Genomic DNA, 21650 nt, shown 5'->3' on the forward strand with positions numbered 1-21650 from the left:
ACCGCAACAACACAAGAGCATGCAACAGATTCAAACTTAATACGAACCGCTCCAAACTTGACTGTAAAAAATATGATTTCAACAATTGAGTTATCGAAGCGTGAAATTCATTGCCGGACTCAATTGTGTCAACCCCTAACCCCCAACATTTCTCCCTTAGACTCTCCATGATTGACCTCTCCAGGTTCCTAAGAGGCCAGTAAGGGGCGTATATAAGTGCACTGGTGTGCCTTTCGTCCCCTGTCCAATTGTCTTTCCCTTCTCTCACTTATCATGTATATTTTCTTTATTTCATATATCCTCTCCTCTAAGTTCACTTTAGCCCTATATATATTACTACATGTCTATTTTTCTTCCTATGTATTTGTGCATTGGACAAATGAATAAATAAAAATAAATAAAATAAAAAGAGTGATCCCCCCAGATAATCTCTTTTATTTGCCAGGTGCTTCATTTTAAGGCCTCTTTCTTTCTCCACATGTGTGGCTCCTTCCTTACATTGCTGCTATGTTCACTCCTAGTTTCAGTTCATAGGCCCCTATCTGCAACCCTTTCGGCTTTAGTCTTTCCAAAAAGGTGAGAAAAACTGTTGCTGCCTTCCATTACTACAGGAGCATGACAAGAGAAACAGCTATTGGACTCTGCTTGTTATCTATGAGCAGAAGCTCAACAGAGCATGAGTAGACAGTCTGGCTTCTTCATCCAGAACTCTTTATAGCTGCTAAACAGTTATAAAGCTCTGCTGAATGAGCTGTAGCCTTGCTTCCTGGAAATCTGTAAATTCATGGAATAAGCTGCAGCTAAACATAAGAAAAATATGCTTTTTAATACTGAAAAGAGACAGTTTGCTTTAGGGATTAAGACATCAGGCTAGAAACCAGAAATCCACCCTTGGATATAAAGCCAGATAGGTGACTTGAGCTAGTTACTTTTTTTCGGCCTTAGGAAGGAGACAATGGCAAATCACTTCTGAAAAATCTTGCCATGAAAACTTTATGGACTTTTCCAAGTAGTTGCTAAGAATTGGGCATGATTGAACAGAAAGAAATAAACCACTGCAGAAGAAAAAAGGCAATCGAAAGTCAAATCAAAGGAAAGCGTATAGACTTCTTTATCTTTCCAAAATTTTCCGTGACTTTGTGATTTCTAATGCAATGGAAGAAAATATTAAATATGTGGAGAATAATTTTATTCCTTGTAATTAATATCATTAAATTAGAGATTTTACCCTCAATATCATTAATATCATTAGAGATTTTACCCTCAAAACATTGCTACAGAGCACTGTATACGAAGACAACTAGACACAAGAACAGTTTTTTCCCGAACGCCATCACTCTGCTAAACAAATAATTCCCTCAACACTGTCAAACTATTTACTAAGTCTGCACTACTATTACTACTAGTTTTTTCTCATCATTCCTATCACCCATTTCCTTCCACTTAGGACTCTGTGATTGTAACCTGTTGCTTGTATCCTTAAGATTTTTATTAATATTGATTGTTTCTTCATTGCTTATTTGACCCCTATGACAATCATTAAGTGTTGAACCTCATGATTCTTGACAAATGTATCTTTTCTTTTATGAGACCACATGCACCAAAAACAAATTCCTTGTGTGTGTCCAATCACACTTGGCCAATAAAAAGAATTCTACTGACTTAAATTGCAGCCTGATCATGCCAGTCAAGGGCAACCAGGGGCACTATCTGGTGGAAAGCTTTGCTCACTCACTGTTAAAATAGCCGGATGGTAATATAAAACCCAAATCAGCCAAAGTGGCAAGAACAAAATGAAGGTTGGCGTTTTCAATGGGTTGACCAACTATACTTTTGCTCTTGGCCTCAGCCCTATCTTGTGTTCAAGATTTGCACACTACTTTCATGCAATTCTGCCTCATTTAACGTACAGAATCTACTCTCAAAATAATCATAACCCTATCTCCACTACATGTTTCACCAACACTCCGCAGTCTGCATTGGTTGCCGATCAGTTTCCGGTCACAATTCAAAGTGTTGGTTATGACCTATAAAGCCCTTCATGGCATCGGACCAGAATATCTCCGAGACCGCCTTCTGCCGCATGAATCCCAGTGACCAGTTAGGTCCCACAGACTTGGCCTTCTCCGGGTCCCATCGACTAAATAATGTCATTTGGCGGGACCCAGGGGAAGAGCCTTCTCTGTGGCGGCCCCGACCATCTGGAACCAACTCCCCCCAGAGATCAGAATTGCCCCCACCCTCCTTGCCTTTTGCAAGCTCCTTAAAACCCAACTCTGTCGTCAGGCACGGGGGAACTGAGATATGCCCTTCCCCCTAGGCCTATACAATTTATGCATGGTATGTTTGTGTGCATGTTTGGTTTTTATTAAATTAGGGTTTTTAAATTTTTTAAATATTAGATTTGTTATATGTTGTTTCACTATTGTTTTTAGCTACCCTGAGTCTGCAGAGAGGGGCGGCATACAAATCTAATTAATAAATAAAATAAATAAATAAATGCTGTGAATTCAGAGACTATAGTGCCATACATTTGGTTTTATATTAGTTGAATGTCTTAATGTACACTATTTGTAGAGCCTGATATTCCAGTTGGAGAAAAAGAGAAAGGGAAAGCGAAAGGAAAATAAAAAGACACACACACAAACACAGAGAGAGGGGGGGCAGAAAGTCAGAAACAGACAGAGAAAGATTAAAACCACTAGAATCACAAAAGTAATGCACCTGGGATAAAGTCCAACACCAACTTCCTGCATTTCTCCATTGCTTATAGTGAAACAGTTACTGGTTACCTGTAAAAACAAGGTTAAAATGTATGATTAAGATTATTAGAATAATTTAGAAATGTCTTAACCTAATGAAGGCATTATTTAAAGAGAAGGCAGCTACGACAAAAGCCAAATAACCAGAATACTTATCCTCAACATAAATAACACCCTTTCACATTTTGATATATAAAGCAGAGACACGACTTTTATAATAAAGCAGTTAGAAACAGAAGTGCTAGTGTCTTTAACGGCATGGTGAAAATTAATTTGTTAGTTTTAATATAAAAAGTACACAAATACTTTCAGTCTTTGGATGCTTGCAAAATTACATTAATCATAAATTAAAATAAAATCTGCCCTCAGTGTAATTGCAAATGCTTTGGCAGTGGAGTTAATTTAAATGGTTATGTGTATATACGTATACACACATATACTGTATATACATATACACAAACATGCTCTGTTTTCTTCTTAAATTACATTAATTAGTATGTCACTAGTTTAACCCATTCAGACATCCCCATCATTTAGAAAAGCTACATATCTTAATTATATCTCCCTACTGCTGTTGGAAACATAATTTCAGACAAGGCTCTGTGAGCTCTGATTTTTTTTCATTTTAAGCAGCAAGAATATTGGTTACAAAAATATTGACTTTGCTGTTCAGAACACAGATGAACAGCTCTTTGCAGATGGCAACTTTTTTTTCATTTTTTCTGAAATTCCAAAGAAACCCAGAAGGAGAGATGAAAAAAATACACCTTCATTTCCTCAAAATCATTAATATACATAAGTAGATAAAATGCTACTAGCATGGAGTGATTGACAGAAGCAGCATATGCCAGAGAGCCCTGAGGGGTGTACTGTAGTAGTTATTTGAATGCTGTTGGTGGCCTATTCACCCTTTAAACTAGCCTGCTACACGTAAATACACCCAATGATATGTCAAGAATTATACTATCCTAGGTATTATTCCATTTAAGATAAAAAGGTTGTGAGTATGCAAAACAGTCATACTGCAGAGTATAAGAAGCAATGCACCTTTACAGTAGGTGTGGTTGTTGTGATTGTGGTTGGTTGGTTGGTTGGCTAGTTTGTGGTTAGTCGTGGGTGGATTCGTTTACTATATTGTGGTTTATAGTTGTAGTAAAGTACTTTCTGTAAATAGAAGAATAGCTGAGGCTCTATTTTTGCTACATTGAAGAGTAAAGCTTCTACAACCAGTTTCTACTGAATTGTCTTCATTCTTCATCGGTTTCGACTCCTAAGTTCCTGTATCACACCTTCCTGTGCCTAGCCAGTAGCTTTCGAACGCGACTCGGACATGATACTCTCAGCACAGTTGAGTAGGGTTGAACCAGCACACAGTGGCATGATAGGAATCAAAAACTTGTCCTTTATGCTGGTCAAAAAACACATTGTATTGATGCTACTCTGGCAGAAACAGAAGGCAAGTGTGCATTCGGAAGAAGAAAGTTCTTTGTGGTTTGCTTGTGCTCACTCAGAATGGCACACTATGGTAGATTTGATACACTAATGTGAACGTGAATCCCTACATGCTGTTGCCCAGAAGGAAATGGGAGAATAAAATGTCAGTTTAATGCTATGACCAATCCTTTACACAGAAAAACATGAGGTGGCGGTGACAAGTCATTGAGCAGGGAGTGCTATCTGCATTCTTTTTTTCTACAGCCTAGTTTCTTTTTAACAAGAAGAGAAATGAAAAGAGGATGATTGTCTCCTGTGTACATGCCACTTTGCCTGTCTGAAAGGAGGTCACTTGCAGAGAGAAAAATAAAACTCAAGGAAGCATGGCAATGCTGGAAAGCTCCACTCTGTCTGCATCTAATTTCTCTAGAGGAAGTAATGGGAAGAATTGTGCTTGGCCAACCAAGAAGCAACTTTGTCAGTGGGAAGCCTTATCCCCCCGTTTACTGGAAGATAGAGAGAATAACATAGAATAACAGGCTTGGAAGGGACCTTGGAGGTTTCCCAGTCCAACCCCCTGCTCAAGCAGGAGAACCTATATCAATGATGGTGAACCTGTTTTTCCTCAGATGCCAAAAATGCACACACATGCACTACCATGTGCGCGTGTGCGCAAACTCATAATTCAATACCCCCCTGTGCCCTGCCCCCTGCGCATGTGCACATGACCCCATCCCCCATTTTCAAACTTCTGGTGGGCTCGGTAGGCCCATTTTTCACCCTCCCCAGGCTCCAAAGTCCTCCTTGGAAACTGGGGAGGCCAAAAACACTCTCCCAGAGCCTCCACACAAGCCGAAAGTCAGCTGGTCAGTGCACAAATGCGCGCTGGAGCTGAGATAGGGCAATGGCTCGCATTCCAGCAGATATGGCTCTGCATGCCACCTATGGTACGCATGCAATGGGTTCGTCATCAAGGATCTATACCAGTGATGGCGAACCTTCTTTCCCTTGGATACCGAAAGAGTATGGACGCGCACTATTGTGCATGCGTGAATCCGGGGAGGACAAAAACAGCTTCCCCCGTCCCCCAGAGGTACTCTGGAGGCAGGAAACAGCCTGCTTCCCAACTTCTGTTGGGCCCAGTAGACTCGTATTTTGCTCTCCCTAGGCTCCAAAGGCTTCCCTGGAGCAAGGGGAGGATAAAAACGCCCTCCCACATACCCCCAGAGACCCTCTGGAAGCCGAAAATGCCCTCCCAGAGCCTCTGTGTGAGTCAAAAATCAGGTGGCCTACACACACACATGCACACTGGAGCTGAACTAGGGCAATGGCTCACATGTCAGCAGATATGGCTACACGTGCTACTTGTGGCACCAGGTTCGCCATCACTGCCCTATACCATTTCAAACAAATGGCTATCCAATCTGTTCTTGAGAACCTCCTCTGATGAGCATCCACAACTTCTGGAGACTAGTTATTCCATTAATTGCGTTTAGCATCAGGAAATTTCTCCTTAGTGTTAGGTTGGATCTCTCTTTGATCATCTTCTACTTCTTAGACTAAGACTTGGCATTAGAATAACTTTATTGTCACTTTGAGTGTACACTAATCGGCATACATTAAAATGAAATTTTGTTGCATACAGTTCTCATAGGGTCACCACTATGCACCACAAAAACATGGCAAAATAAATAAATACAAAATTATGCATATACCCACATATGACACAGAGAAACAACACAGTCTAGTTTGGATGTATACATGTATCACAATGAATCTTGCCAGTTTACTGGATGGATGGCATAGAGAATAACACTGTTACAGAAAAGATTGTTACTTCTTTTCCTACCCTCAGATGCTTTGGAGTCTAGGTTGATCTACTCTGAAGTGCTGGAACACAGCTATAGGTCACTCCCAATCCTTCTCTTTGATAGGCTAGACATACCTAGGTTCCTTAACTGTTCATCATATAGTTTAGTTTCCAAACTCCTTATCATCTTTGTTGCTCTTCTCTGTTCTCTTTCTAGGACCTCAGCATCTTTTTGTACTGTGGCAACCAGAACTTGATGCAGTATTCCAATATTGGTGCTATCCCTGTGTTGATGCTTCCCAGGATTGCATTGGCTTTTTTGGAAGCTGCAGTAGACTGCTGATTCCTACTTAGTAGTGGCCCACCAGGACCCAGAGATTCCTTTCACTACTGTTGAGCCAGGTACCATCTATTCTATACCTGTGCATTTGGTTTTACCTGCTTAGGTGCAGGACCTTACTTTTCTCACCACTGAGCTGCATCTTGTTGGATGGAGCCCAATAATAAAGTCTGTCAAGATTCTTCTGAATCTTCAATTTACCTTCTAAGATGTTGGCAATTCCCCCCAGCTTGGTGTCATCTGTAAATTTGATGAGTTCTCATTCTATCCCCTCATCCAAATTATTTACGAAGATGATGAATAGTATGGGGTCTAAGACAAAACCTGGAGGTACCCTCTTCATGTTCCTTCCATGTAGATGTAGTTTCATTGATGACTACATGCTGAGTGTGATTGGTCAACCAGTTTTAAGTCCATCTTGTCATGATCCTGTCTACCTAACATTTTTTCTATCTTACCAAGGAGGCGGCTATGGTCTATTTTTGTCAAATGTCTTACTGAATTCTAACTAAACTATGTCCATAGTATTCTCCCAATCCACTAGTCACTTTGATTAATCTGATTAATCTATGCACACCAAAGTACCATCACTAGGGGCAAAGTTCCGTGAGTAAGATCATGAGGTGCCTGCTTGCTTCACTGATCAGACAGAGGTCTCAAAGTAACTATATTTGCCAATAACTGGAAACTTTTTGTGAACTTGTGATTCATGAGTTGGATGATTACAAAAGGTAGGCTATGAGAGAAGGGAGTCACAATCTAGCCTTAGAAAGGGGATAAAATATAAATGCTTTATAACTGCTGTTCACTCCTTTATAACTTTCCTATTTATTTCCTTTCCTTTCATTTTATTTCTTTCTTATTTACTGATCATTTTCTTTACTTTATCTTTATTTCCTTTTTCAAAATTTGAATTGTTTTTATTCTGTAACATTTCTTTAATAAAAGTTAATGAAAGAAGAAAAGAAAGGAAGGGAGGGAGGAAGAAAGAAAGAAAGAAAGAAAGAAAGAAAGAAAGAAAGAAAGAAAGACAGACTCTGGCAGATCTATCTACTTTCCTAGACCAATCTCCTTTGCCACTGTGCCTAGGGGATGCAAACAAAGGAGATAAGACAGAAGTATGCAGCTACTGCCATCTTATCTAAATCAACTACTGGAGGCAAAACTCAAGAGAAGGCATGGGAGCAAGGGACAAAGGTTTTCAGGAAACAACTGACTGGGTGAGATCTCACTTTTCTTGCGCAACCCGTGCTGCAAGGCAGAAAAAAGGAGGAAGGATTTGTATTTAATATTTGCTGCCTGGCTGCCTCTCATTATATGGACATGATTTATATGTCTACATGGCTAGAGTCACAAAAGAATTGCCTAGATAACCAAATCATGTGTGAATTCATAAACAAGGTAAAATGTACATAGCCAACAAAATCCAAGAATGGAAACTATGTTTTTAACTTGAGTTCACGATAGCATGATCTTTAGAAAATGAGTTTTGGATATGGATAACTCTGATTTAAGTCTGCTTGACCATAATATTCACAGGAGGAATAGGTCAGGTTGTGATCTCACTACTCTTCTGGATTCTATTAAAGCTCTGACATCACTTGAGTACTAAATTATGTTCTAAGATTTGTTGCAAGCATAAGCAAATGAAGGCATATCGATCTATGCGCTTCCCTCCCATGTTTTAAGTCTGAGGAGAGAAGGGTGATCCATATGCAGATGGCTAAAGTTAAAATTAGTGCTTAATGTCAGACTATCAGGTAGATATGTAAATGAGCCACCTATTAAGGGAGGCAGAAGTAGAAGGGCTATTAATGATTTATACCTACTGTGGATAAAGAAAAGAAAATTCTGCTAATTAGCATGTGAGGTACCTAGGATATTAATGTATTCTTACAATTTGCATAACACTACTTATGGTATTGCTTATAAGATTGCAATTTTTATAGCTGGCTGAAGCCCAGTCATAACACATTACCCCCATTTGTGGAATTTTTTGCCGTGTTAAAGATTGTCCCGCTACCCTTTACTCCATTTATTTAAGGATAGGCAAGCAATCCAGAGATGCTAGCCTATATACGTTAGCATTTAACACTTACAAAACAGGTAAAATATTCTCTATTAATTTCATATAATAGTAGTTTGATGTTAAAGATATTTTGATATTCATTCAATTTATCTAGTTCCTTAGTGCAGGACTCACTACAGCATCTATCGCAGATGACTATCCAGCCAGGTCTAGTAAAGGGGAACTCATAACTTCTTATGGCAGTCTGGTCCACTGGCAGTCACACTGTATAGACACTGATTCTTTCTGACATCTATCAAAAACCTTTCTAGTCGATTGCTTGAGACTGAATTTTAATTTATTCAAATTGAATAGTGTCAGTTTTAAACAAAGGCGTAGAAAGGAAAATTAGTTAAAGTCAAAGAAAAAAGTCCAATGAAACTATGACCCTGGAAGCCAGGATGGGTTTCGACTCTCCATGCAGCACGCAGAAAAGACCATTCAGATAAGCCAACAGTACTGCTCCAGTGCGCTGTTAAGAAGAGTCCAACATGGGATCAGTTATGGGCTACCAAAATTTTTACTACCACACTGTGGGAGTGGCTTGTACATTTTGTTTCAACATTTTTCAGTGCAAATTGGGTGCTCTGGGGTTGACCCTACTACATCCCCCCCCCCCGGTTCAGGCAGTAGCCCATCCCTGCATGGGATATACCCAAGCTTAATCATCCAAAGCGGGAGAAGGCTGGACCAGGGGAGCAGTAGGAGCACAAACACTCTGAAGAAGCAAGAAGAGAGGGAATCCTACTCTCATTCCCTGACTATACTGTAAAGTGTTAGGGAATACCAGGTACTAGAAGTGGAGGGGGGAATTTCCACAGAGACCTTCGGAAGAAGAATGAAGGCTGAAGTAAACACCATCATTTATGAGAAGGAAAATGGGTGGCAACTACCCTCCATAATTATTATATCTAGACACTTGAAAAAAGACACTGATAAAAATAATTGGGTGACTTTGGGAAGGAAGCAAGAGAAAATGAAGTAAGAAGGCAAGCAAGTATGAGAGATAAGTAATAAACTAATAATAGAGCAGTAAAATGGCCAACAGGATAATAAGATACGAAATACAATAATGTAGAAACTAAAAAGTTTCCCGTGTGGGACAAAAATGTTAATGAATATTAGAAGAGAAGGGAATTAAAAGCGTAAAGCTGACTATAATTCTAAAAAAAATAACAGAATAAAGATAACAGATTCCATGTAGTTCTTGACATGCTCAACATTCTATTGGTCAAATGTACTGAAAGGGCAGTTGATCACAAAGTAAATATGATTTAGTAGTGTGATGTAATGCAAAAGAGAAACACACATTTGGTTTATGACAAGTATAGTTTACAAAATATGAGAAATAAATGTTTGATTCTGTTCTACTTTGATCAGATCCTGAACAGGTTAAGAGAAGAATAAAAGGAATTATCAGAGATTATGAAGTTATTTAAAGTAGAATGAATTATACAGAGAGTTGACCTGTGGGGTTAAATAGCCACCTCTTGGATTCTTCATTTTTGTCTCTGGATTATTTCTACTTGCCCATTTGCTTCTTAAGCATCTGGGTACTGTATTTAAAATTTTAGATCTTACTAACTTTCCAAAGGTATCATTAATAGAATATCTATCTCTAGATTTTCATTTCCCTTTTTTTTCCATTCCAACACACAATAAAATGTTTAGCAAGTATGTTTACATTTTTTTCAACTTTAAAATACATTTATTAAATTTATACATCCTACTTCATCAAGTGGGCATACAACTTGTACAGAGCATGCAAAATAGTTAAAACAGCCCAGATTTTGTTATCTGGTTTAAAGTCCAGTTGTATTTAACACTAGTAATTCAGCAGTTCAGAATTATGGAAGACAACACATAGAAGGACAACCTGAACAGAATATAGCACATGGCACATTTAAAGCAGATGATAGCTTACTACAATAGATATGGGAATAGAGTCCACTTCTCTTTAAAGTCTTGTTCTCTGACCATCTGGCTAGACATAATCTTTGAAGAACAAACCCAAATGTCTTACTGGTTTAAGCACTGTTTTGCGGTTCATAAAACAAGAGCCACTTTACAGCCAGATTGTACAACATTACAGCTGCCCTCTTTGCCAATGTCCCAGAAGACTGCTGCCGTGGCCAACCACTAATATGAAATATTAATAGAAACCGAACACAATAGAAGAACAAAGAGAAAGAACGGTGTAAGCAATTTACTGGTTAGATTAAATTTTTTGAGCCGTAACATGAAAAGACCCTGAAGAATCGTTTCTTGAAAGCATTTCTTTTTACCTGAAGGGGAAGTGAACCTGCTGAGATTCAGGTAGAAGAAACTGTGATTTAAGAATGTTACCAGTTGGCTTTCCTGACTGTAGCTTATTAATTAATAATTACCTTATTCTAATTACTTTATTCTTTTGTAGATTAAAATAATACTGCAAACAAGGAAGAGCCTTCTATGCAGCTTTGCCTTCACCCTTATAGAGCAAAAGAAATTAATTGCTTCCTGAAAGTAAACTTGCAGTTCTGTGGTCTTGTATCTTACATTCCATGAGTTCCTATCTTGGGTCTTTTTATATGTAGAAATATTATACATTTAAAGTTTGAACTTTTGATTGAGATTACTCACACACTTATAAAGCAGATCACTGAAGTGTGATGATGGAGGGAATATTTACTTCCTTACACAACTTATATCGCTGTCTACTTCGAATGATGATTCTATGGTGCACTCCTAACAATCCATAAAAAAAGGAATTAAAAATAAAAATACCTTTCCCCCAGGTGCCAGGCCATTCATCCTTGCAGCTCAACCCCCATCCTAGCCCAATGCTTGCTCAACCCTCCAAAAGGCTAAATGGTAGGTATCTCTTGGATCTTTATTTTATTTATTTTTTTTTATTTATTTATTTATTTATTTATTTTGTCCAATACAAATTGAAAGTTAAGGAGAATAAAAACGTGTAGTAGTAAATATCAGGGAAGGGATAGAAGAAGAGATATGAGAATAGAATACATCAATGAAGAGTAGAGGAAGGATATATGGATGGGAGAAAAGATATACTGTATAAAATATAGGAGAGACAATTGGACAGAGGGCGGAAGGCACACTAGTGCTCTTATGCTCGCCCCTTAATGAGCTCTATCTTACATGGGAGTGATCCAAAAAACCTGGAAGCCACCAGGAAGGAATAAGTCCAAGGTCCCATCAGGTGACAACTTGGGAGAAAGGTAATCTGGTGTGTACCCATCTTATCTAACTTAATAGGAAACTCTTTCCAGGAGTGGCACTCCCAAAATAACCAACCTTATGCTATGTAAAAAGTGAAAGCAACTGCGGGCCAGTATTTCAGTGGTTTACTCTGGAGAACCACAGGGCACTCAAACTGCAGTGTCTGATGTATTGTGGATCAGTTGTAGCTTCTGGATGGTGTTCAATGGCAGCCCTATGTAGAGCACATTGCAGTACAGGTAGTCCTCAACTTACAACCACAATTAAGCCCAAAATTTCTGTTAAGTGAGACATTTGTTTAAGTGAGTTTTTCCCCCTTTTATGATATTTCTTGCCAAGTTGTTAAGTGAATCACTGCAGTTGATAAGTTAGTAACCTGGTTGTTAAGTGAATCCGGTTTCCCTATTGACTCTGCCTGCAAATGAAGATTGCAAAAGGGGATCGCAGAACCCCAGGATGCTGCAACATTCAGAAGTATGAACCAGTTGGCAAGAATCTGGATTTTGATCACATGATCATGAGGATGCTGCAAAGGATATAACTGTGAAAAACAGTCATAAGTCACTTTTTTTCTGTGCTGTTGTAACTTTGAACGATCACTAAGTGAACCGTTGTAAATTGAAGACAACCTGTAATCCAAATGGGAGGTTATTAAGGCAGGAGAGATTGTTGGCAAGGCCTCCCAGTCCAGGAATTGGTGCACCAGATGAATTTGTGCAAAAGTCCCCCCCCCCTCCCAGCTAGGGCTGTCCCTCTCCTCTTCCAGAAGGAACTATGTATCCAAAAGGACTTCCAAGCTGCACACCAGATCTGTGCAAGTGAATGTTGCCCCATCCAGAGTCAGAGATATTAACTTTGGCAGGATGAGACAAATTGCTGTATAAACTTTCATTGAGATTTAATACATCAAACCCCAAATCTCCAAGCATCCCCAAATGAAATACCTCAAAAACCCTCTGTTCTGCTTATTGAGCCTTTGGCTGCCTTTTTTTTCAAGCGTAGTCTCTCAGCTACTGAAATACATCCTGCCCTTCACTGATTTCTCAAAGACTGATTATACTCCCTTTTATGTCATCTACAGAAGATTCACATTCTCCTAATATCCTGGTTTATTTAAGCGTATATTGCTTAAAATATTCAGGGGGGGGAAACAGTTGGCCATAATCCATTTTATATCTTTGGTTTGGTTGTTCTTGGATCCTTCAGAAATTATAAAGCTAATTGGGGCTTCTGTAAGGAAACAATTTAAAGTATTCCTTGTATATTTTAAATGCTACATCATCATTTTTATTTTATTTTTAATTTTGTGACTTTTTTTGATACACACAAAGATGTTTTTCACGTGGAATTCATCCTATTCGTAACACCATGTAACAATTTTCCAAAAAAAATTGTTCCCAGTTGTTAAGTGTGTTTTCCTGATTGTTTGTACCTTAAAGTGAATAGAAAAAACTTATTATTCCCTGTAAACTTTGCTTTTGTGGTCAGCACAATGATATTTTGAAATTGATCTATTTTTAAGGATATTTGTAATATTTCAAGATACTTAAGATTCTGGAATTGTGAGAACTATCAAGAAGTTTCTAGAACTGTCCAGAATTATCTAGAACTTTCTGGGACTGTACAGAATTGTAGGTAGCTTTTTAACTACAGTTATATAGGGCCACTATAGCCCTCCCTGAGAGACGGAGAGATAGGATCTAATTGATTGGGATTGCATAATAAGTGGGCAATGGCCATCACAGACAAAGGGGAATTGACTTAGACAGACAGGTGTGAATTCAATATCTATTCAAATTCTAATAACGACAGTATTCACACTTCACTCCACACCCATTACAGAAGGAGCTTAGGAATGTAAATGTATATATATTGTGTTACTCTGGTACCAGGTGATCAATCTTGCTCTTGTACTTTAATACTGCATGGAATAAAGACCATTTTTATCAAGTTTGGAGAGACATCCTTTTTCCTTAGAGTACACAGCAACTTAGTCAATTTAGATGGGATCAAGAGGTTGCATACATCCAGCAGATGCATTTTGCTACGTATGTGGCCAGTTTATAAAGACAAGAGCAAAAAAGTACTCTGTGGAAGCATCTGCTAAGATGTGTGAGGTCTACAAAGCATACTTCGACATGCCTGTTGATGACCAAGACAAACCATGGGCTCCTCATTTCACATGTGAGCACTGCAAGAAAACTCTTGAGGGTAATTGGATAAATGTTACTCTCTTAAATAGCAGATTAACTGTGTTAAATGTCACTAGTCATTTGTGTGAAATAGGCCTAAATCAAATTCTCAATCCAAATTTTATTTTGTTTGCTTATAGGTTGGTACAGGGGAGAGAATAGAGCCATGCATTTTGCTATCCCAAGAATTTGGCGTGAACCAACTGATCACTCAACAAATTGCTACTTCTGCATGGTGGACCCTTCCAAACGTTGCACTGGCAAAAATGCACCACCTGTAACGTATCCTGACATTCCTTCATCTATTGCCCCAGTACCACACTGCCCTGAACTTCCTGTACCAACACCTCCAGACAGAGCTACACCACCTTCAAAAGAAAGCAGCAGGTCAGACACTGTAGAAGACATTGAAGATCACAATTTAATATGCAGATGAGCAGAAGCCATACTACCCTAACCAAAAAGACCTCAACGATCTAATCAGAGACCTTGGTCTCACTAAGCCCAATGCTGAGCTTCTGACATCAAGGCTCAAGCAATGGAACTTATTAGATGAAATCGTCCAAGTCACAGATCAGAGGAAGATGAAAACTATGTACAACTGGTTCAGACTCTGATAAAGAACTATGCTGCAATGGGCTGCAGGATGTCACTCAAAATCCATATCCTTGATGGTCGTCTTGATAAGTTCAAAGAGAACATCGGACCTTATTCAGAGGAGCAAGGCGAGCACTTTCACCAGGACATTATGAACTTTGAACGCCGTTATCAAGGACAATGTAATGAAAACATGATGGGCGACTATATTTGGGGATTGATTCGTGAAACTGATTTGCAGTATAGTTGTAAATCTCGGAAAACCGCACACTTCTGAACAGTTTTTGGTAATCTGTGTAAATCTCCAATGCATATAGTGTTCTTAATCTGACTGTATAAATGAGAAGAGGCAAAATTGTCTGTTTCTATAGTAAAAATGCATAATTTTTGTTGCCGTGGTCACAAAAGCGAAGTTTATGATGAATGTAAGCAATTTTTAATTTGTTTTAGACATAAGCAATTGGAATATAACATTTAAAAGCTGGGAACAAAATTTGCGTAACATAGTGAATCATGTACTTCTTTTATAGAGCTGTTTGTTATATACAATCTACTTTTACAATCTACTATGCATTTGAATCTCTCTTCATTCTCAAAATCAAACCCCATCAATGATTAGCTATACACTGAACTATAATGACATTAAATCAATACTAGGCATGTTTCTATTTTTCTCCTGTAGAACTGTTTAGGGTGGGGAGGAGGGAAACAAACATGCACATTTAAAAAAACCCTATACAGTATACCAGATAACGAATATCCAAGACCGGCCAAAAGTGGCTCAATTTAATTATGCACCAAATAAAAGTGCATAAGCTGATGGTCATAATAGGAAAACATACAGAATACTGAAACATTTTTTGCATGTGCATGTGAACTAAGAAGATCAGGGTAAGTTGCATCTATGATCACGAAGTCAGAAGGAAAATGCTAAAAAAACCATAGGTAAATACTTGAGGATCTTTTCCTAGATTTCTCCCCACCCTCCAGTTTCCTAGTCAGATTTGGCCCATTTTCAAACTCTTATCTTTTGCTGCCTCCTTCCTCCATACCATCACTTGGCCCTATTCTACATATTTTGAATTTGGAGTATCTTCATATTTTATTTTCAATTATAAAGTAAATATCACAGCAAATATTGGAAACTATAATACTGTTTTTAGAATTATATGGTAGATTTAGAAGGGAAAGGCATAATGTTTTTCACAGTAGACTTAAAAGTTAAAACTTAAGACTTATTTAAATTACATTTATTGTCACTTTTAATGTACACTAATCGGCATACATTAAAGTGGAATTAGTAGTATTTTAATTTCCAATTCAACCTTTAATTCCCTTCTCCTATCAATCTTTTGTATACCTTCTCACTTTTTAAATAGAGTTTTCTTCCCTTTCTCTCTCTTTCATAGTTTTCTGTTATTGCTCTGATTTTTTAGTCCTCTCTCCTTTGTGATCTCCACAGTATTTTTATACCTTCTGGGCTTCAAGAAGCAGGTTAAATATATTATTTTCAGTTACTTGATATTTGGATATCACTTGCATCTTACATTTTCTGTCTGTCTCTTTTCTTTCTTTTAAATTTATCTTAATTTAGATAGTAATGTGATGTTTTAAATAATTTTCTGTATGAGGCTTAGTTGTTATAGACACACTGTAATTATTACAGATACAGATAAGCATGGGAACTTAACAAATGTGGGAAATAGGATGCTCAGGTTTCATATTTTTCTAAGGAATAGATTCCAGTGGCCTCAAACTAGTGAAATGGGCCCCTTGGTTCTTTTAGTTTTTAGATTCTCTTTCAGTTTTAAATTCAGTCTTGATACACATGAAGAAAGAAATGCCTGTACTGAATTCAGGAACTATCATAATTTAAATAAGCTGCTCTTTAGTGATGCCGGTGCCAATAATTCTAAGAAAGTTAAGAAGAACTGGGAATATAATTACCATTCTAGATTAGCTCTCGAGATTTCCCTAAAACCAAAATACATTTGATCTACAGTTTAGTTTCTGAATTGTGAGATATCTTGCTTCCATTAGGCAGTAGTTTAAACAAAATTCATGGCTGAAATTCTAGTACTGTAGACCTGTTTAGTCTCAAAACAACCCAAGTCTAGTTAGCCTATGATGATACACAGTCCACATATTTCTATTCTGAATCATGTGAAAAGGATAGAACCAGCATTTAAAATAAATTAATAGATGGACATATTAATCAAGAGAGGAAAAGGAAACAAAGAAATTGTAAAAAAGGTTCATATCCATAACTTAAGAAAATATTTGGTGTTTTCATTCCACTGCTACAAATGTTTAAGCTAGGATGGGGAAAATAAGAGTACAGTACTTGTTGGAAAACATGGATATAATAGGAGTATAATATACAAGGTGAAATATGAGTGACTAGAGTGACACCTGAATATGAAATAAAATCTAACATATTACAAAATACTGGAACAGGGGTGTTTATCTAGTTGTTTTATGCAAATTGCTTGTTCTCTTCCTCTCATTCTCTTTTTAAAGACAGCTTAGCGAGGGCATAACTAAGTTACATAAATAGAAGATAATATTTGTAGCTCAGGCTTGGAGTTCTTTGTGTTCTCTGAGTTTCATTGTTTGCTTGCAGACATTTCATTATTACTAATTACAATAGTCATTACCCAGTTGGTTAATGACATGTTTGCAAGTAAACAACCAATCTTAGAGAACACCAATGAGATATATAAAATCATACATTAAAAAGCACAATTGTTCAATGGTTTTAAAAGGAGATTGGATAAATGCATGGAAGTTAGATCAATAAGAGCCATGACTCAATATCACTTCCATGCTAAGAGGTAGCATCCCTCAAATATCAGTTATGCTGAAACAATAATTATGCTCCCATCCCTAAAGGCAGATGTTTGGCCATGATGAAAAAGAAAATACTGCATTAAAAAGAACTTTGGTCTGATCCAAGGATGGAGTTCTTTTGTTGATATGTGAATATAATTTTGATAATCTGACTCTTTCACCATAAAAGAAGCCAAAACTCATATACCTTAAAAAGACTTCAAGATATAAGGAAATATTTTTGTCCCAAAATTTTGAGTCCAGGGTATCTGAGAATATAATACATTTTCATCCCAGTAATGGACTACTTTACAGAGTAAGCAGAATCATTTATTTTGCATTTTAAAACATTCTAAACTGTCTCATTTTTTTAAAAAAAGACTTCATTTATCAACTGAGTAACTTCTGAAGAGTATCAACTGTGAGTGCAGTATAAGGTTTATTCAAACCTTTCCCATGGAAAAAAAATTAAGCAAAGAACATGTTAACATGACAAAAAGCTAAGTTCACAATTTCTAATATTCTACTTTTTCCATGCAAGACACTCCTGATCTCTAAAATGATTCATAACAGTTTCCGTTCCACCCTAGAATCTTATACAGTGATCTCTCGATTATCGCGAGGGTTACGTTCCAAGACCTCTCGCGATAATCGATTTTTCGCGATATAGTGGAAACACCATCTGTGCATGCGCGCCCTTTTTTCCCATGGCCGCGCATGCGCAGATGGTGGAGCCGGTGGCTGGGGAGGTGGATTCGCCGCCCCCACCAGCCCTTCCTGCTCTGGGTCAGAGCCGCGGAAACCTTCGGCTCGCCGAGGCTGCGTCTGACCCCCTTGAAGCAAGGCTCCAAGCTCGCCTGCCGCCGCCGCCACTAAGCCTCCGCCGCCTCAGCCACCCCCTCTGCTTCTCCTCGGCGGCGGCCAAGCGGCAGGTTTACAGTAATGGGAGACCAAAGGCGAAAAAAGAAAAGAAAAAAAATCCCCAAAAGAGAGGGACAAGAGGCAGACACAAAGCGAGGGCACAAGGGGAGCTGCCCGGCAGAGGTCGCTTTTTTTCTTCTCGTGGGCAAGTGGAGGGGGGAGAGAGAAGGAAAGAGAGAGAACCGCGGACGTATTTTTAATTTATTATTTTTTGAAAAATCGCGGTATAGCGTTTCGCGAAGATGGAGATCGCGAACATCGAGGGACCACTGTATGTATCATGGTCTACCATGATCTACCATATTATTCTTTCAGCTACATGCAATGAACAACATGTTTAGCATTATCTTTAACATGGGTTGAGCTCAGACTTCAAATAAATAAATGGGTTCTCTGGTTAATTACTATCTTTCTTTTTCAGTAGCATGGATTAATTTGCTAGGGATGCTATTAAATTCAGGAGTTTGGCTAAGAACAGCTCTTTTCCAACCTGGTGCCTCCAGATACAGTAGGATTACAACTGTCAGAATCTTCAAAGCTACAAGCCTAACATACCAGACTGAGGTAGAATTTATGGAAGAGCAAAAATTTCGAGAAAAAACTTTGGGAAGGCCTTCAGGCATGACTTAGCTTTAGTGCGACAAAATTCTTGTGATTACCTGGCCACTGATTGATATCAGTTGGATTAAACTGTGTTTACTGCTATTGCTATTACCATTAAGCCATTTTGAAATAATTTTATGTTTTAAAATAATGACCATACATATTGTTGTGGTTGGCTCTGGGCCAACTCCTGCCCCAAGGACTGTGGGGGTGGATGTGGGTGAATCCTCCCAGGCTGAGAGGCCAGTTTTATTGCCGACTGCTTCTGACAGCGAAGTGTCTGAAGCAGATAGTGGAAGTGAAATGGGATCCTCAGAGGGGATAACGGCAGACAACCCATTAGGTAGTCCCCCCCCCCCCGAGTGATTCATCATTGTTATCATCACTGGATTTGGAAGAAGAGACATTCATTGATGTACGCAGGTGCAGGGCAAAGTCTAGGAAAGAGCAACTGTGTAAATACTACAGGAAATAAGGTAGATCACCTGTGGCTGGGTGTAATTCGACTAATTGGGGCTGCTGTTAAATAGTGTTTTGTATCAGGATTCTACAAGGACTGTTTCCAGGACTTTTTGAACTAAATCATAGTCAAGTTTGTGACTTTGCGAATTCTTGAAGGAGAGTGGCTGTGACATCTTCACAGCTGCTTTTTATCTGCTTTGTTTTTCACAGCACTTAAGGCGGTTGCTTTGAAGGTGAGCATTTTGCCTGACTAAAAGTGTGTGTGGCTCCTCTTTTACTTTCGATAAAAAATATTGACTTACAACTGTGTGTGTCTGAATTCCTACCTTTGAACTTAATTGAGGGCTTGTGCCGAGAAGCCTGGCAGAACACATACTAGACAGGATAATCAATATTTTTTAATCTGGTGAGCATATTCATTATGCAACTGATAATAATAGCCTCCTATCATGATATCCTTTTTGTGAAAATATCCTCTTCATTAAAACAGTTGCATAATGTGGATACTCAAGCACCAAAACCTTCAGAAGAAAAAGGTCTACAGCAACTCAGCATTTTTATGTTCTAATATTGTCTATAAGGGGCACATATAGGGTTACCATATCTGGGCAGCAAAACGTCAGATCACTACCAAATAGCAAACCCCCCCAAAAAAAGAGGCCTAGAAAATTCTAATAGGCTATTGTCATTCAGCAGTCATTTGATTCCTGCAGTTTAAATATAGCAAGTATAGATCAAGATAACATTAATGAATGATCTTGACTTTTGAAAATATAGTTTCACTTTTTTAAAAAAATCATTTGAAAGATCTAATATATATACTTTAAAAGTTATCCGTTCTGAGAGGACTGGATCTAAAGATCTGGCTAGATTAAATCTGCTATGTTTATGTAAATAAATACAGTGGTACCTCATGATACGAACGCCCCGCCATACGAACAACCCGAGATACGAACCCAGGGTTCAGAATTTTTTTGCCTTTTCTTATGAACGTTTTCCGTCTTACGAACCCGCCGCCGCCAAGAAGCCCCGCTGCCCGGCTGTCGCTTTTTGAAACAGCCGGGGGGCTTCTCAGTGTCCTCCTGAACCCGAACGCCAAACCCGAACTTCCGGGTTTGGCGTTCAGGAGGCTGCCAAGAAGCCCCCCAGCTGTTTCAAAAGGTGAGAGCCGGGCGGCGGGGCTTCTCGGCGGCCTCCCGAACGCCGAACCCAGAAGTTCGGCAAAAGTTCGGGTTCGGGAGGCCGCTGAGAAGCCCCGCTGCCTGGCTGTCGTCTCCCCCCAGCACTTCGCTCAGGACAACAGGCAGGGCGAAGCAGCGTGGGGCAAAGGGAGGCTGAAACCGCCGCCCGCTTCAGCTTCCCATTGCTCCACGCCACTTTGCCCTGCCTGTCATCCTGGCTCAAGCGGGTGGCGGCAGACTTATTTTGTGTTTTCAGCTGGGGGGGAGCAGGAGGACCTTCCTAACTCCTTCCTCCCAGCACTTCGCCCAGGACGACAGGTAGGGCGAAGCAGCGTGGAGCAAAGGGAGGCTCAAACAACCGCCGGCTTCAGCTTCCCATTGCTCCACACCGCTTTGCCCTGGCTGTCATCCTGGCTCAAGCGGGCGGCGGTAGACTTCTTTTGTGTTTTCGGCTGGGGGGGGGAGCAGGAGGACCTTCATAACTCCCTCCTCCCAGCACTTCACCCAGGACAATAGGCAGGGTGAAGCAGCGTGGGGCAAAGGGAGGCTGAAACCGCCGCCGGCTTCAGCTTCCCATTGCTCCGCGGGCGGTTTTGCCCCACGCTGCTTCGCCCTGCCTGTTGTCCTGGGCGAAGTGCTGGGGGGAGGGAGTTAGGAAGGTCTTCCTGCTCCCCCCCAGCCAAAAATACAAAGGCGGTCTGCCGCCGCCTGCTTGATCCAGGATGACACGCAGGGCGAAGCGGCGTGGGGCAAAGGGAGGCTGAAACCGTCGCCGGCTTCAGCTTCCCATTGCTCCGCGGGTGGCGGCAGACCGCCTTTGTATTTTTGGCTGGGGGGGAAGCAGGAAGACTTCCTAACTCCCTCTCCCCAGCACTTCACCCAGGACAACAGGCAGGGCGAAGCAGCGTGGGGCAAAGGGAGGCTGAAACCACTGCCCGCTTCAGCTTCCCATTGCTCCACACCGCTTTGCCCTGCCTGTCATCCTGGCTCAAGCGGGCGGTGGCAGACTTCTTTTGTGTTTTCGGCTGGGGGGGGAGCAGGAAGACCTTCCTAACTCCCTCCCCCCAGCACTTCGCCCAGGACAACAGGCAGGGCGAAGAAGCGTGGGGCAAAGGGAGGCTCAAGCCACTGGCAGCCACAGAGCTCTGTTGTGTTTTCAGCTGGGGGGTGGAGCAGGAGGACCTTCCTGACTCCCTCCCCCCAGCGCTTCACCCAGGATGACATGC

At 39.8% G+C, this 21650-nt stretch overlaps 1 protein-coding gene across 4 annotated transcripts in view; it reads right to left on the bottom strand.

Moving 5' to 3' along the window:
* SMYD3 (SET and MYND domain containing 3) overlaps positions 1-21650 on the bottom strand; it is a 411511-nt gene that overhangs the window by 95551 nt on the left and 294310 nt on the right. For all 4 annotated transcript variants that reach the window (XM_070734078.1, XM_070734076.1, XM_070734080.1 and 1 more), the window contains one exon: positions 2725-2792. In XM_070734078.1, coding sequence (XP_070590179.1) covers positions 2725-2792 — 68 coding nt within the window. The remainder of the gene's footprint in view (positions 1-2724; positions 2793-21650) is intronic.

Source organism: Erythrolamprus reginae, chromosome 1 (assembly GCF_031021105.1).
Source record: "Erythrolamprus reginae isolate rEryReg1 chromosome 1, rEryReg1.hap1, whole genome shotgun sequence".
NCBI lineage: Eukaryota > Metazoa > Chordata > Lepidosauria > Squamata > Dipsadidae > Erythrolamprus > Erythrolamprus reginae.